At 42.4% G+C, this 17,180-nt stretch overlaps 1 protein-coding gene and 1 pseudogene across 5 annotated transcripts in view; one reads left to right on the forward strand and one right to left on the reverse strand.

The window, feature by feature from the left end:
- Nucleotides 1-890: 890 nt before the first annotated feature.
- Nucleotides 891-1,814, forward strand: LOC127206919 (aurora kinase C-like; annotated as a pseudogene).
- Nucleotides 1,815-2,085: 271 nt separating this feature from the next.
- Dcaf17 (DDB1 and CUL4 associated factor 17) overlaps nucleotides 2,086-17,180 on the reverse strand; it is a 28,677-nt gene continuing 13,582 nt past the window's right edge. For 2 of the 5 annotated variants that reach the window (XM_051166544.1, XM_051166546.1), the window contains exons 6-14: nucleotides 16,399-16,488; nucleotides 13,681-13,785; nucleotides 13,269-13,374; nucleotides 10,384-10,526; nucleotides 7,338-7,447; nucleotides 5,281-5,368; nucleotides 4,530-4,613; nucleotides 3,425-3,580; nucleotides 2,086-2,699 (exon numbers count right to left, since the gene is read on the reverse strand). In XM_051166544.1, coding sequence (XP_051022501.1) covers nucleotides 2,556-2,699; nucleotides 3,425-3,580; nucleotides 4,530-4,613; nucleotides 5,281-5,368; nucleotides 7,338-7,447; nucleotides 10,384-10,526; nucleotides 13,269-13,374; nucleotides 13,681-13,785; nucleotides 16,399-16,488 — 1,026 coding nt within the window. In that variant the 3' untranslated portion in view covers nucleotides 2,086-2,555. Of the gene's footprint in view, nucleotides 2,700-3,424; nucleotides 3,581-4,529; nucleotides 4,614-5,280; nucleotides 5,369-7,337; nucleotides 7,448-10,379; nucleotides 10,527-13,268; nucleotides 13,375-13,680; nucleotides 13,786-16,398; nucleotides 16,489-17,180 lie in introns of those variants that run through there. The other 3 variants (XM_051166545.1, XR_007832907.1, XM_051166547.1) reach the window with 3 other exon arrangements.

A 17,180-nucleotide genomic window follows, 5' to 3' on the forward strand; every position in this document is an offset into this window, starting at 1 on the left:
CTCTTCTGGTGTGCAGATGAACATGCAGATAATGCACTCATACATACACATAAATCTTTGGTGGGGGAAGGGAGGGAGGGAGGGAGGGAGGGAGGGAGCGCGCGCGCACGAGAGAGAGAGAGAGGAGAGAGAGCGCGCGAGGAGAGAGAGAGAGAGAGGAGAGAGGGGAGAGCGAGAGAGAGAGAGGAGAGAGAGAGAGGAGAGAGAGACAGAGAGAGGAGGAGCGGCGCGAGAGAGAGAGAGAGAGAGAGAGAGAGAGAGAGAGAGAGAGAGAGAGAGAGAGAGAGAGCACACTAAACAGGCTACAAATGAGGAACTTTTGTCTGGATTTTTTGATAAGACATGTCCTTATTGTGGAGGAGACCGGTCCAGCTGAGTTTGGTGCCTAGCCCCCATGTACATATCTGGCCATGACGACATGCCTTTAATCCCGGTGCTGAGGAAGCAGACAGAAGGGTCCCTGACCAGCCACCAGACTAGCAATACCCGTGAGCTTCAGCCTTAGAGATTTCTCGAGACCACACCACTGGTCAACTTCTGTCTCCAAACGCACATGCACACATGCAGACACACCTGCACACATGTGAACATGCAGATATATCCACAGACACACTCAAGTGCACACACAGAATACAGTCAATGAGAACATCAAGCCATGTAAGGAATGGTAGCTTGGAGCTTACCTGTGGGCAGCTGGAGAGGCTGCGGGAGGAGCATTACCTGCCCACCCCTTCAACGGGTCCCTGGGCCCAAGTAGCTGGCAAAACTTCAGCTTGCCCTCACCTCTTTAGAGCTTAGGGAAGATGGTGACTGGCCTCAGGTACAGCTTCGCCCACAACTGGGATTGCCAGTGAGCATTACCACGCCCATTTTCCCTCCTTTTTACCTTAACCACTGGCCAGATGGAGGCCAGCACCTCAACCAGGAGGTATTCACTGTCCATGACTTTGAAATAGGGTATCCTCTGGGCAAGGGGAACTGTAGGAATGTGTACCTGGACCAGCTAAAGGAAAACTATTCCACGGTGGCCCTGAAGGTCCTCATCAAGTCCCAGATAGAGGAGGAGGGACTGGAGCACCAGCTTCACAGGAAGCACACCTACAACACCTGAATAGCCTAGGCCTGTACAACCTACTTCTAAGATGCTCAGAAGTGACCTTAATTCTGGAATATGCATCAGGGGGTGAACCCTATAGGAGCTTCAGAGAAACCACAGGCGAGATGAGCAGCACACAGCCTCGATCATGGAGGAGTTGGTGGCTGCCTTGACCTCCTCTCACGAGAACAAGGTGATTGTCAGGGACATCAAGCCAGAGAGTCTCCTGCTGGGCCTCAGGGGTGAGGTGAGGACTGCAGACTTTGGTTGGTCTATGCATACCTCCTCTATCTGGGAAAAGACAGAGTCTGGGACTCTGAACTATTTGCTCCCAGGAAAGATTGAGGGGAGAACGTGTGCTGAGAAGGTGGATCTGGGGTGCCCTGGGGTGCTCTGCTATGAGCGGCTGGTAGAACTCCACTCTTCAAAAGGATCACTCACAGTGAGACAAACAGTCACATCCTCCAGGTGGATTTGAGGTTTCCTCCATCAGTGCCTGTGGAGACCCCAGGACTTCATCTCCAAGCTTCTCAGGTACCACTCCTCAGGGCAGCTGACACTAGCCAGGTCCTGAAGCCACCGGATCCAAGAACACTTTAGAAGGATGCTGCCTCCTGGTGCTCAGATGGCCTCCTGAGTGCTGTCTGCTCTATTCCTGTGTACTTATTCAGGGAACTCGCCAGGTGGTTTGTTACCTCATCTGTTTTCTCTTTTACTATGCTAATCAAAATATTAGTTTTTAAAAAATGATAATTTGAAAACTAAAACCTATTCTTGTTATTGCATAAGAACACAAGAAAACTGTATTTTTGTTTTGTTTTGTTTACAAAGGAGCTGTGATGTTTTGGGCTCAAAAGTATAATTTTATATTACAAATCCTATTTCTAATCCTTAAGCAAAGTTTGATATAGTGTATATCGTATTTTTTATTCTTTTTTTTGTCATCCTGAGACCAGGTCTCATGTACACCAAGCTGGCCTTAAATCTGCTAGATAGCGAACGCTGACTTTGAACTCCTGATTTTTCTGTTCTACCTGCCATGAGCTGGCATTACAGGTGTGTGCCACCACACATGGCTTCTATGTTTAATATTTTTATTTTTCTTTCCTAGCCTTACTAATTAAAGCTTTGTAGTAGTCTTTAAGAAGTATGTTGATTATCCCTGAATCAATGATGTCTCCTTGACACCTGGATTTAACTGTCTTCTGTTCCCTAGCATTTTTTATATTCCCATTAGCACCTAGTCTAAAAGTTTCAAAATGCTAAGCCTCTTGGGATAGCATCCTAGAGAACATTTACATAAAATAGAGTCCTCACCACCGTATGTGGCAAGAGTTTAACCTAGTCCTTTGAAGTTAGCACAAGGCCTGTTCTGGAAAATACTGCAGAATGTTCTATGCAGATAAGGAGGATAGGACACAGTTTCACCAATGTCTCAAGTTACGAAGATCTCACTGTCTTAACCGCTTCTGTTGACAATTTCTTCTTCCTCTTCTCCAGGGTCACAGACCATCTGGTAAACATAGCAGCTGAAGATCCTGTTGGGTTTCTGTTCAATGTGCAGCACCAAATCTCTGTCAAAGTAGACTTCATGGCTATACGTCTGTAACAAAACACAGTCACATGGGATCTGCTTTTCACACAATCATATTCACTGCTGTGCCACCAAAATACCATAGCACCTACCCTAGGCACCTCCCTATGTACACAGATGTGGAAGAATTGCCAGAAGTGGAGTTTTCATCATTTATGTGCATGAAGATGACTAACGGGAAAATACTGAAGACTTAAGAGAATGGAAAGAGGTCCGGACTTAGGAGCCTGAATTCGTAGTTCTTTGTCAGCACCAGCAACTCATTTTAGGTGGTGCTGGGAACGGAACCCAGCGTCTCCGGTATGCTAGGCTGATCGTGTACCTACTGAGTTATATTCCCAGTACATTGATATTTTATAATGTCTGGACGAACAATTATTTCCAAGTGCTGGAAACCCAACTTGCCTGTTATTAACTAACTGTGGAAGATAACTACATTATAATTTCATTTTTTTAAACAAAGTGTTGCCAAACATAATTGGGAGTAAAATAAAAGACTATAGTAAGGGAACAACATGTCTCAAGAAACACAAAGTTTTATTTTCAAGGATACTGGCAAGAAGGTATCCCTAATGCTAAGAGAAAGAAGGCTTAGAAGTACTCATTTTGTCCTGCATGTCGGGAAGTAACTTCTTTCATGTGGTCCAGGGTGAGCCTGGACTGATAGGACACGCTCTTATACATGGCACCTGAAGGAAACCCTTACAACTCAATATCCCAAAGGTGATACGTACCACATCCCACGACTCCACCAGTGGGATGCTTTTGAGTAAGGTTCCATACTCATTACAGTGGAAGTCCAGGTGAGCTTTTCCTTCAGCATCTATCTGAGTGACAGCTACTACAGAAAGCAAGTCCAGCTCATCTTCATAGTCCACGATTTTGAAGGTCTTGGGGACAGATCAATAAGACAGATAAAAGTAGGGTCAATTCCAGTTAATAAGCTAGGACTATTCCTATATTTTAACTACACTCATTCTATCACTTATGAAAATATGACAGGAGGAAGACCAAATGGGTAAGAGAACCAGTAGAAATTTATCTCTATAATACCTGTAAAACATGGTGACCCATTTCTGGGAGTAAAACAGAATCCAACGGGCTTGGCAAACAACCAGAAAAACCACTGGACCCCTTGGGGTTGGGGCTACAGGCCTTTGCAGGACGACCACATTGTTGCTACACGGGTGCCGGGACCGGAACTCTGGTCCTTGTGATTGAACAGCAAGTGCTCTTGCCTGCTGAGCCACCCCTCCAGCCCAGAAGTATTGCCAGCACAACCTCAACTTACAGTTGCCAGTTTTCTGTTTTCCTTTTGTTTCTATGGGGATTGAAACTAGGAGCTCATGCATGCTACTCAGGTACTCTATTGCTGAACTACGTTCATCACTCACCCTGAAGAATTTGCTTTTTAAACTCCTTATCTTAAGAAAAAAAAAAGTGTAGCTGGGCAGTGGTGGTGCACGCCTTTAATCCAAGCACTTGGGAAGCAGAGGCAGGTGGACCTACAGAGTAAGTTCCAGGACAGCCAGGGCTACACAGAGAAACCCTGTCTTGGAAATAAACAAACAAAAAATCAAAACAGAAAAGTACATCCATGCCTCACAATACATTAAGCTAATCATGTTTTCAAATTATTTTGGCCCTATAAATGTTACTACAAATAAAATTGTTTGAAAGGTTTCAGTAAGAGAAGGTGGAGTGACACTGACTTAACCAGCTCCTGCCACCCCAGTGTCTTGCCCGTAGGCATCTCTTACTCCAGGGTCTGCCCAGGCCTGGAAGCACTAATTTGAGTGGAAATGGACTGTTGGACTGTCATCTTTGGCTCAGGAATACCTCTTGTTCTGGGTCATCATCCAGAAGGTTGACGTTTCTTCTCACCACGCGTCCAGAAGCTGTGACAGTGACTAAGCTTTCATTCTATCAGAGGGGAGAAGGAAGGTCAGGACATGCCCCACTGTGTGCACGCAAAGGTGACAGTCCCTGGAACGACGCTAAACCAGCTGGCCCTTCCCGGCACACACAAGCCTTCAGCAAAGTGAGAAAATCCCAAGTTTAATTTAAATTTAGTTTCCAATTCTTCACTCAGTGAAAAATAATTTATTTTAATAAAGGCTTTAAATAGATAAATGCTAGAATAGACAAAAATTAACTAAAGGTTATAGATTTGCTCTTCACTCATCCTTCTGACGGGGAACTCAAGGTGAATCTACATTCGGAAACTTTGCTCTTCAAGGGGCTCAGCTTACACACAACAGGAAAACTAACCAGCTGCAGTTAGGGTATGGTATTACTTGGTTTTAAAGGATTTATGCCCCACCTAGCCTTCAGTTTGCACAACTATTTAGAACCAAAGATTGACAATTCATCACTAAAAAATCTGAAGAGAGAAGAAATAGAAAGAAGCAAGATAAACTCAGTATCACCAGCTGTCTTCAAACCTCCTATGTAAGCCTAGCTACTCATGCAGACCCAGCCAAAACTGCTGGAGAGCTGTGGTGGCGTCTGCAGCCTAGCAAGCAAGCATGCTTGTTGCAAGCTACAGAGACAGTTCTATAGAAAGGATATAAAAAAATCTCTCACTTACTCTGTTTTCTCTATTGGCCCAAATGACGAAATCTTCAGAGATTTGATACTGAGAACTATTATTTTCTACCTCACTTAGCTTCAAGACTCTGGAAAGGAAAAAGAATCCTAAGAACTCAAGATTGTGAAACTCCACCAATCTGCCAACGCTGACCTCAAATGAAACTCACCAAATGAAAATTGCAGCAATGCACTTCTCTCCACTGACTAGTCTGTAACATTAATCTCATCGCTAAAAATCCATAACCATCTTCACACTCATATTTGTGAAACAGAAAAGTGCAGCTGTGACAAGTGGTACTGACATGGGCAACGCAGTGGCTTGCTCAGTCCTGAACCAGCTTAGTGACAGTGCAGAGCAAGCCTCACCTCTCGCTCCTGCTGCAGGGCCCGGGTATCTCGCCCGCCACATTAGAGGCTGCACTGTTGTTTCGGTAGAACACATGGCTAAGAACAGTACTTAGAGTTAGGGTGAGAGAGACAGGACAGCGATGAGCTGCAACACAGGACTTTTCACAAGAGAGCAAAACCTGCGGCCAACAATACCGTTTCTTTTAGGATTATATTTTAGGATTTGGATTTAAGTATAAATGATCTCATGGGTCAAGCTTATTAATCAAGAGAAAATAAAATAATTTGCTTCCCACCCACAGAAATCTGTTCGCATTGTTAAAAAGCTTTAAAAGCACAATGTTCTCAAAGCTCAAGTTCCTTAGGCAAAGAGAACAGCAAGGACAGAGAAGCCACATGGCAGGGTGACTGGGCACTTCATAGTTGCCAATGACAAAGTCATCAGATAATGTTTTAAACTGACAGAAGAGTTATCTCAATTAGTGGTACTATCCAAAAATTTTAAACCTGGGGAAAAGACAAGCATGGTGGTGCACACCTTTGATCCCAGTACTCAGGAGGCAGAGGCAGGTAGATCTCTGAGTTTGAGGCCAGACTGGTCTACAGAGCAAGTTCCAAGACAGACAGACAGGACCACACAGAGACCCTGTCTGAAAAACAAACAAACAAACAAACCAAAAACAAAAAAAAATTCAAATTTCTGGTGTTAGGCCAATGAGTGCTCTGAGCTAGTACATAAACTGGGGGGTGGAGGTGGTGGGAAGGGTAGAATATTTCCAGTTTTTGAATCAAGGAACTAACTAGCATCAAACATGAAGAAAACCTGGGTGAGAAGAAAAGACCAAAATACTGAGGATAAGCTTCAGTTAGTGGAGTCTGAGTCAAAGACCAAAACCATGAGACTATTTTGATGCCAGGGAAGCCGGAGGAAGACCTTTTAACGCAGAAGGTCAGCTGAACAGCAACCACTAGGCCACTTGCTCAGGACAAACTCAAACCTTTGCCTTTCTCTGCAGGGTACCGGAGACTGAGGCTGAGACCTCACTCACTACAGGCAAGTGCTCTACTGCTGAACTGCATCTCCAGCCCCTTTTTATTTAGAAACAAGCTCTCACAAAGCTGCCCAGGCTGGCCTTGAACTTGCAATCTTCCTGTCTGGGCCTTTTGGGCAGCTGAAATTTCAGGCCTGGATCAGCTATCTTCGCTCTCATCAATCCTAGAAAATTAAGACCCAATTAGGTGTGTGGCATGCTCCTGTGATCCCAGTATCAGGGCACAGAGGCAGACTGTGAGTTCAAGGCCAGCCTGGGCTACAGACTCTGGCAGCCGGTATGAGCTACACAGCAAACCCCTAAGAACCTGTCTTTAAAAAACAAAACAAAACAAAACAAAAAACCAAAAAAACCAACCAAACAAAAACAACCAAAAAACAAAACAAAAAAAAAAACCCTCAACGAGGAAAAGGGTAATCTATAATTCCCTTTCATTCACTCACATATCATCAATCAAGGGACTTATATGTAACACTTATAAACAGTAATGGTAAAGCTAAAGAATAAAACCAGATTGTGTAGACAACAGTCTCTCAGGAAATAGTCCACACAAGGGAATTTTTCACATAATTACAATGGTTTCAATTGAAAAAAAAATTGCAAATAAACGCTATAAAAGTTGCTTTTAATTTTAAAGTGCTAAAAAATTACTCACTTGACTTGATTTGGACCAACATGTATTATTCTTCCAGAAGCGTCAGGGTGGAAATAGATCCAGTCAGACTCCAGCGAGCAACACTCCATTTCTTGGATTCCATTTTTTGCCTGAAGTTGGGAAAAAATATTGAGGACAGAGGTTAGAAGGGTAAATAATTTTTCAAATCATCTAGCCCTCTTGGTAGCTCGCGGCATAGGAAAGAACACATGAAACAGCTGGGGGGCAGGTGGCGTGTGAGGGCCGACCAAGGACAGACACGAGGATGCCAGTTACTCTACGCCATGCTGTATACCTCAGATAACAGTCACCTAAGCTGCCATCTCTCGTGCCTGCACTTCGCATTGGGCAGTGGGGATACCTTTCATCACTAATAGATTTGATTTTACTAATACTCAAGGCAAGTCTCAATAGCAACCCCATGTATGGCTCCTTAATCACAGACGGACACACAAAGAAAGCAAGTACTGGCCTAATGTTTGGAACCTATTAAACAGCAGATCTGACTCCAAAGTCCATGAACTTTCCAGTACTATACACATGTAGTTCCCTACAACCTCCTCCTCCCAACTTTGTCCACAATATCGGTCAATCAGAAGAGCGGGTGACACTTACACAAACACGTAACCAAACAAGAGTCTCTGACACAGGTCACATAAGCACCTTAAATAAGTTAAACATTAAACTTTCATATCTAAGAAAACAGTTTAATACTGATTAGCACTTAAGACAAAGTAGTTTTACTCCAAAATATGTAGGTATACTCAGACATTAAAATAAAGAACAAAGCCAAGTGTGCTGGCGCATGCCTTTAATCTTACCACTTGGGAGGCAAAAGCAGACAGAGCTCTAAGAGTTCAAGGCCAGCCTGGTCTACATAGTGAGTTCCAGCACAGCCAGGGCTACATAGTAAGACCCAGTCTCAAGAAAGGGAAAAAACAATACTGTATGCCTCAGGATCCATGTGTACTCGTAAGCTTTACCTCCTACAAAGCAGCCCAGGAACTAATGCATGCATTAACTTCTGGCTTCCAAATGCTGTAATTGTTATTAGAGAGTGTGTGATATGTATGATTAAAAACCACTCATTTACGAAAGGACACATAGAGTCAGTTCTTATCTATGAAGAACATACGCTAAATGTACAGGATATACATCGTGTAAGGTTTGGCTGGATGCAAAGTTAGCCGGGACCGAGAGTAACAGGTACTGGTGGTTGAAAAAATTCTTGGTGGAGAGGTGAACAGTCCAACCAGAATTTGTAATGGCAGGAAACAGCCCCTAGAAACTTTTCTGTAAAATTTTATAAAAGAGAGTTTCATTGGGAGTAGGGGGACAACAGGAACTGTTACATGTAACTAAGACGTGAGAAAATGGAGAGAAATGTTTTCTTGCGAAGGTGACCTAGAGGACAACAGACTCGCTGACCCATGACATCAGCAGGAAAGGATGACAGGGTCCAAGAACATGCTGACCTTCAACATGGTGAAAGGTGGGAACAGTGACTTTAAACACTGCTAGAGTCCATAGTGACTGTGCAGAGCCCTGGAAGGCATGGGTGAGGAATAAACTTAATCCAGTTCATAAAAAGAAAATTTATCTGGTATGAAAGGAGACTTCAGGAATAAACTACATTAAGTCAACAACAGAAGCAAAGATGAGGGCCACAGCATGGGTCAGTGGGTAAAAGTGTTCTCTTGGCAGCCCAGTGATGCATAACAGGGAAAGAATCTTCCTTTGGGGAAAATAAGCAACCTGATGGAAGAAAATGTGTGGCTATGTTAGACCTCAACAAATTACGTGAAAAAAAAAATCAGTGAATAAATCATATTTTGAAAGAAAATTAAGATGAATTTAATGGGTAGAAATTTTGCTGTTTTGCCTTGAGCCATTTCTTCCTGTGGCGCCAGAAGCAACGTGAGGAAACCCTTGACAAGGTGCCATTTCAGTGCCAACCCTGTGAGCTCCAGAACACCATCTGGTTCTGCTCTCTTCAAAACCAACAACACATTCCACGGCAGTTTCAGAGGCAGCCCGAGCCTATTCTAGCGACAGTTCCCACAGTGGCATCTGAGACATGTTTTCTACAAGAATCCTGCAACAGAACTGTTCGCAACAAAGCTCTTCACTATGTATGGTGACACACAGCTAACAGTCATAGCACTTGGGAGGTAAAGATGGGAGTTATCAGGTGTTCAAGGCCAGTCTTGCCTATATAGTGAGTTTGAGGTCAGCCTGGGCTACATGAGTGAGTAGGGGAGGGGGACGGGGCAGAGAGAAAGCGAGGGGGGGGGAGAGAAAGAGAGAGGGGGAAAGAGAAAGAAAGAGAGAGAAAGAGAGGGAGGGAGAGAGAGAGAGAAAAGGAGGGAGGGAGGGAGAGAGAGGGAGGGAAAGAGAGAGAGAGAGAGAGAGAGAGAATATATGAATTGGATGAGAAGGGAGGATCCTTAGTGCTCTAAGACTGTCCAAACAGTTGTGCTTTAAAATTGTGGGTAACACAACACTATTTCCTATGTTCTCGGTATTTTAAATTGTTCACAAATGCTGGGTGTAGTGGTGCATGCCTTTTGTCCCAGCACTGGGTAACAAGGCAAGAGGATCTCTGTGAGTTCCAGGCCAGCGATTACTACATAGAGACCCTGTCTAAAACCATAAAAATAGTTCCCAAATTCTTGGACCTATAGAGCTATTAGAGAAGTGGAGAATAAAAGTTCTAATATAAATTTACTACTAAAAAGTTGAGTACTCTGGGCTGGAGAGATGGTTCAGAGGTTAAGAGCACTGCCTGCTCTTCCAAAGGTCCTGAGTTCAGTTCCCAGCAACCACATGGTGGCTCAGAACCATCTATAATGAGATCTGGGGGCCTCTTCTGGTGTGCAGGCATACATGCAAGCAAAATGCTATATACTTAATAAATAAATAAATCTTTTTTTTTTTTTTTTAAGTTGCCAGCCTGATCTACAAAGTAAGTCCAGGACAGTCAAGACTACACAGAGACCCTGTCTCAAAAACCAAAACAAAACAAAGTTGAGTACTCATGGATTACCAAGGAGTTATCTTTTAGGGCACAAATATGGAAAACTCCTTTTTGCTTCTTCTTGTTAGGTGTGATGATGTAGTGCCAAGGGTGGCCTCCAATCTGAAACGCATTCTCCAGAGATGAAACTTCAAAGAGTGGAGGTGGAGAGTCTGTAAAGATGAGCAAGAGAACTTTATTAGCTTCTCATCCTGGGTAGGCTTGCACCAGTCATTAACTAGGCTCAACCTTTCTTGGTACATACACATATTTTACTAAGTTCCATAATGAAAAATGACTACGTTTGAGGGAATAAAATGTAGTCAGAAAAGAGGTCTGTTGCTAAGAGACAGAAAGCTAGTAGAAAACAAAGTAAGGCTGTAAGCTAACTTTCTAGGCATGCATTATGGTGGAAATGTTTGACTAATGTGTGAGCAGACCCAAAACAGCAGCAGCAGCAGCAGCAGCAGCAGCAGCAGCAGCAGCAGCAGCAGCAGCAGCAACACAGGCTGGAGGTGCTTACTGTAGGGGGCAAGGGAGGCAAATCTATAATAAACAGCCTCCCTTACCCAGGATCTATGTACAAAACTCTGGGTGAGTCACATCAACTCGCTTAACAATGGTAGCAGGTCATTAGCCTAACAGATCTTTCTTTCTTTTTTTAATCTTTTTTTTTTATTAATGTATTCACATTACATCTCGATTGTTAGCCCTTCCCCTGTTTCCTACCATTTCTCCCCTTCTCCCCTCCCCTATGTCCGTGACCGAGGGAGACCTCCTTCCCCTATATATGCTCTCAGAATATCAAGTCTCTTCTTGGTAACTAGCTATCCTTCCTCTGAGTGCCACCAGGCCTCCCCATCTGGGGGACATGGTCAGAAAAGGGGCACCAGAGTTCGTGTGAGGGTTAGGATCTTTCAAAGGCCAGGAGACCTCCACATTACAGGCCACAGGTATATACCAGCAAACCCTACAGAAGCTGTGCCGAGTTACACTCCCTGCACAGAAGCAACACTGGTCTGAATAACGCCACCCATTTATTAGGATGAGTCTGCCACAATGGAGAGTTTATTAGCGAGTGGATATCACTACTAGCGTTACCATCAAACAAGTTGATTTTTATTGACATATCCAATCAGTCTCTTGAGAAATTTTTGTTGGTGCTTTTTTTTCTTCCTCTTTGATCTCAATTTTAATTACAGCATAATAGATCCACTCAACACACTGTGAGGAGAAGGTACTGCAGAGAGCTCATCTGTGGCCTCTGGCTTTGTGCTTCTGCCTTGAGACTCCGGCTTAGGAAGCCACTTGGCCTAAAGGGGTTTTCTCAGAAAGATCACTCATGTAAGAGTTAGATGTTAAAATGGAATGTGTGCTTTGCTTGGGCTCTTCTTACTTCTGAGAGATGTACACAGGAGGAAAAAAAATCATGAAAAGTAGCTCACAAACAACCATTAGGATAGAGGAGAAACAGGTAAAGGTGTAGATATATCAAACATATTTAAGTCCTTAAACAACTTTTAAGAAAAGGAAAATATACTTAATAAACAAAGGCTTTTTTCAAGTAATAAAAATATTAATATCCCAATATAATAAGTCAAAGGGTATGTATCAGTAAATTATGAAAGAAATTCAACTATCACATGATAATAAACTCAGGTTTGGTTCCAGCACTTACATCATAACTACCTATAACCCGAGCTCTAGGGGGGACCTGGTCCCCTCCTCTGGCCCCTGGGGGCCCCACACATGCACACAGTGACTTACATACAGCAGACAAAAGGCTTCCAGGAGTTTTGTGAGCATGTTTATATTGGACACAGGAGGTATTCCTAAGGTTAGGAGGTATTGCTAGCTTTCCCTAAAACTGCTCAATTCACTTAAAAAGGAATCTTTTCTGTTTGTCTTTTGTTTTGTTTTGGTTTTTGAGACACGGTTTCTCTGTGTAGCCTTGGGTGTCCTAGATTCACTTGGTAAACCAGGCTGTACTCAAACTCAGAGATCTGCCTGCCTCTGCCTCCTGAGTGCTGGGATTACAGGCGTGTGCCATCACATCCAGCTTATAGACTATGTTTTTAAACATTATTATTTTATTTTATTTTTTGAGACAGGATCTCATGTAGCTCAGGCTGGGCTTCAATTGCTGCTTTCCTTACGTAGCCAAGGATGAGGTTGAACTCCTGATCCTCCTTGGCCCTATTTCCTAGGTGCTAGGGTAATAGGGATGGTCCACCACAACTGGCTCAGGGAGTTAGTTAAATACAGAAAAGTTAGCCGGTGTGGTGGAGCATGCCTTTAATCCCAGTACCCAGGAGGCAGAAGCAGGCAGATGGCTGTGAGTTTGAGGCTACCCAGGTCTACAGAGTGACTTCAGGACAGCCAAGGCTGTCTTGAAAAATCAAACCAAACCAAAGCAAAAAACAAACAAACAAAAAAAACCCACAACAAACAACAAAACAAAACACACACACAAAAAAACAGCAACAACAACAACAACAAACAAAAACCAACCAAACAAACAAAAAACCCAGAAAGGTTTTTACTGTCATTATAGAATCACATTTAACTTTCCTGTTTATTCTCCCAAGGTCTAGGATCTGCTAGCTGTAGTTGGTAGCCATGGGTAGACTTAACAAAGCTAAAAACCTTAAGTTATAAGGAAGCTAAATTGGGATAAGCTGGTGAAACTCATCATTTTCTAGTCAGGGACGCAAGGGTCAGAAAGGCTCAGCATCCTCAGGGCTCTACTTCAATTAACAACACATAGAATTTTGCTGGCGCTTATTCACAGTAAGGGACACATATGCTGTAGGGAAGTAAAATGAGTCAGAGAGAAAAACACGGAAGCTTACAATGCAGAACCATTTATATGAGCACTTACTTTAAGGTGAAATGACACTGTGTAGCAGCCATACCTGTGATTTTAACATTACAAGGAATGCCAAAAGGAGCCTCTCCTACAGTCCCAGTAGTCCCGCCCTGACTGCATGCACACCCTAAGTCAAGTTTCTGTTGCATGAACTAAAAACAAAGCAAAACAAAATGGTGGCTTTAATGCCTACTTATTCATTGGCTGGAAAGAAAATAAACTTTACATGTACAAGATAGAGAAAATGTCTTCATTCAAGGACCTTTCTGTTTATCCTCCCCACCCTTCTTGTAAAGGTTACAGTATTTTCATAGTTCTATAGTAAATTTTATAATCAAAACTATATGAGCACCCGACTTGTTAAAAACAATAACAAAAACTACAAAACAAACGTCAACAAAAACCTTCTGTCCAAACCTCACACTAAGTGTAACATGTCCAACTGTGGTTTCCTCTACCTGTTCGACGATGGCTTGGAAGCTGTACAGCCTGACTAGTCCCGAGCTGTACATCACTATCAGTATTCCGTGGGACAAGGTAGCATCTGTGACATTCGCGAAAATCTAAGGGAAAAGGCAGATATCACCTAAGAAAGGACCAGAAGGCCAATACTCTGAGTCGTCAACATATTTGCATTTCCTGCTTTATAGTCAGGCCATCCTTGCAGCCTCACATTAAGACTTAATTAGGATTTAGCAACTCGAGGCTCGAGTGTTACTAGAGGCGAGCAGTAAGCCACTGGATCCTCAAGCTGGAAGCATCTATGGAGGCACTGCACACAGGGCTCAAACTGCATCCATTTTCTGTACAGCTTTGTCAATACACAGTAATTAAACATTCTGCTTTTCATAGAGCAGTGGTATGCACTGAGGCCATGTAATTTTAAATGAGTGTTTATCAGTACATCCAATAGAGACTCATTATTTATACTAAAATATTCCCCATAAAGACAAATGTTGATAGCTGCTTAGAGGCAAAAAGATTGGCTCTTGGAAAGTAATTATAAGAGAAATGGTCTTCTGCAGATCCGTGTGTGTGTGTGTGTATGTTTTCTATATATAATGCATGTGTGTGCAAGTAGGTAAGCCCATGCCCACATGTGAAGAACAAGAGGTGACACTGGGTGTCCTGTTCTACCACTCCGTACTTTATTCCCCTGAGAGACAGGGTCTTGGTCTCTGAATCTGGAGCTTTTCTCATTTGTAGCCTCGGGCCAGCAAGGCCTGGGGTAACCTCTCCTGTCCAATTCTGTGGTCACAGGTACACACGGCCTGCACTTTATGTGGGGGCTGGGCATCTAAAGTCACATTCTCATGACTCTTACCCACCAACTCATCTCCCTAGTTCCCAACTCCAGATGTTTGTGTGTTTTTTGAGACAGGATTTCTCTGTGCCGCCCTGGCTGTTTGGAATTCAGTCTGTAGACCAGGCTGGCCTTGACCTCAGATCTGTCTCTGTTTCCCGAGTGCTGGTACTAATGGTGTGCGCCACCACCTGGCTCCAACTCCAGATTTTTATCATTATTATATTCTCTAATTTCTAGTAAGGCTTGATTTCTCAACTGCATTAAAAACACCATACAGACCAAACCCCTACAGACATTTATCTAGAGTAAGACTTTGGCTTTTTGGTCCCTAAAACTTATTCTTGAACCTTGGGATGATTTCTTATACAGCTCTGAGAAAGAACGTGATTATGTGCCTATTTTAATATTCAACAAAAAGCAAGGCAGGCATATCTTTTTGTATAGAGGAAATAAAAATCCATTTTGATTTCTACTCAAGAAAGATTCCTCGGTGAAGATGTCCCATGGTGATAAATAGCCTAAGTACATGACTGCTCAAGACCCTCACCCCTGTATACTTTCAATACATATAAATATATGAAAGATGTACTTTAATCCATATTATAATAATCAAAACCAAATCTCTCAAATGACTGTGTTGGATACATAATAAACAGGAACAACTTTGACTTTGCCAGTCTTTTTGTGTTTGTTCCTCCTCAAGAATGTAATACACAGAATTACTTAATCCACAAGCATAAAGAAAACAATGAAGGTACAAGTTGGTCTTTTTGTCATTTTCTTAGAAAGATAATTATGGTTTGCTTTGTGTTGGGTAGCTCCTCGCTCTTTAATTTCCCACACTTTGAAAAGAAGTGCTTGGGTAGTTCAAACATTTTAAAATTAATAAATAGCTGCTCAACTTCTACTAGAATACACTGCCACAATGTCTTAAAACATTTAAAGCTGCCTGGGCACAAAATAAACAATAAGCGGTAACTAGCATTATTCTTTAGTTTATGCGATTCAGTATAAGCTTTCAGAAAAGGAAATGTTCAAATCAATTTGTCTTGTTTGCGAGTGACTATTAGCAGATCCTCAAGATCTTGTCTTCCACAATGTTATAAATCATTAACAACTTGCAGAAGGTCCCCCGAGATAACTCTGCACAAAATGAAAATCTTTAAAAAGAAAGACTTTTACTCAGTTGAAATTTGGTCTTTCCTTCCTCTCATATATTCCATAAATCAAGATAAACGGGCACATAATAAAAACTCAAACTGCATGAGTTAGAGAAGGTATGTACTCCATTGCAGGTCTTGTTCACATAATAAGCAAGTTTTAGACCTGTACCTTGTAATTAAAATGAGACATTTTGTTGAAACTTAATGATCATTTTAGCAAGCTTTGAATTATTCCTTTTGAAAAAAGTCCGTTAGGCATTTCATGAATTTATAAACTAGCAGTGTGTTACTGAGCACAGGTTTCCAGCACTAATGACAAGCAGCCTGAGACACCAGACCACACAGGCAGCTCAAGGGCTGGCTATGCCTCTTCTCCACTCGAATGGTCACACTTTGATATGAAATAAGACAGATCAGTAAACACTTCATAGACAGCACATTCCCAATCAAAACCTCTAAGAAAATGAAGATATTATACCTAGCTGTCAATAAAATATTACAATTACGTAATGCAGTGTGGCAGTGCACACCTTTAATTCCAACACTTGAGAGGCAGCAACTGATGGATTTTTGAGGTCAAAGCTAGCCTGGTCTACATAGTAAGTTCCGGGTTATCCTGCATTAAAAAAAGAAAGAAAGAAAGAAAGAAAGAAAGAAAGAAAGAAAAGGAAAGGAGGGAGGGAGGGAGGGAGGGAGGGAGTTCTTACCTTTTTGTTGATCTCTAGAATGCCTACAAGTGAGAAGGGCAGAACCCGGAATACTGCAAGGTACAACAAAGCAGGCTGCTGTGTGCCTGCCTAGAAAGAGAGAATAGAATTATAGGCAGCTCTACCAAGTACTTCAGAAAACACTTATCTTCGTGAGTTCAAAATATACATCTGCCCTAGCATTAATTACACAAAAGTTTGCATGAACTGAGAACTTCCATCTATTTAGACTGCAAGTTATTTCACCAGTAAAGCATACAGACTTGAAATGTGCACTAATCCCCCAGCTCCTCACAGACACACAAGTACAGAAATACAAAACTCTCCAAAAGGAAACTATCAGAACACTGAGCGTTTATACTGTGAACTGGAGTTCTAATAATAATGAAGCTAATCAAAGCACAGTGGCACCATGGTCCAATTACTGAAAGATTCATACTGGTAGGACTGTACTGAAGACAGATAGTATGTCAGAAAAAGTTTGAATGATTTATCAACTTGAAGAAGAGAGCTCCTTTATCTTAAAAAACAAGTTCCAAGCAATTTATTTCCACTATGGAATGCAAAGTAATCTGTTTACTTCTCTAGTGCAGAATTCAAGGGAGTATTTTCATTTAGGGATGGCACAGCTATTGACCCCATCACAGCAAAATTCCACTTGAGCAGAAATAAGGTTTGAGTACCAAGAATACCAATCAAAGGCTCAGGAAGTAAAAGTTAAAACACAAACAAATCCAAAACCAGTGTGATGTTGAACGTCCCCGAGACTTGTCCTCTCAAAG

This window comes from Acomys russatus, chromosome 24 (genome assembly GCF_903995435.1).
Source record: "Acomys russatus chromosome 24, mAcoRus1.1, whole genome shotgun sequence".
Lineage (NCBI taxonomy): Eukaryota > Metazoa > Chordata > Mammalia > Rodentia > Muridae > Acomys > Acomys russatus.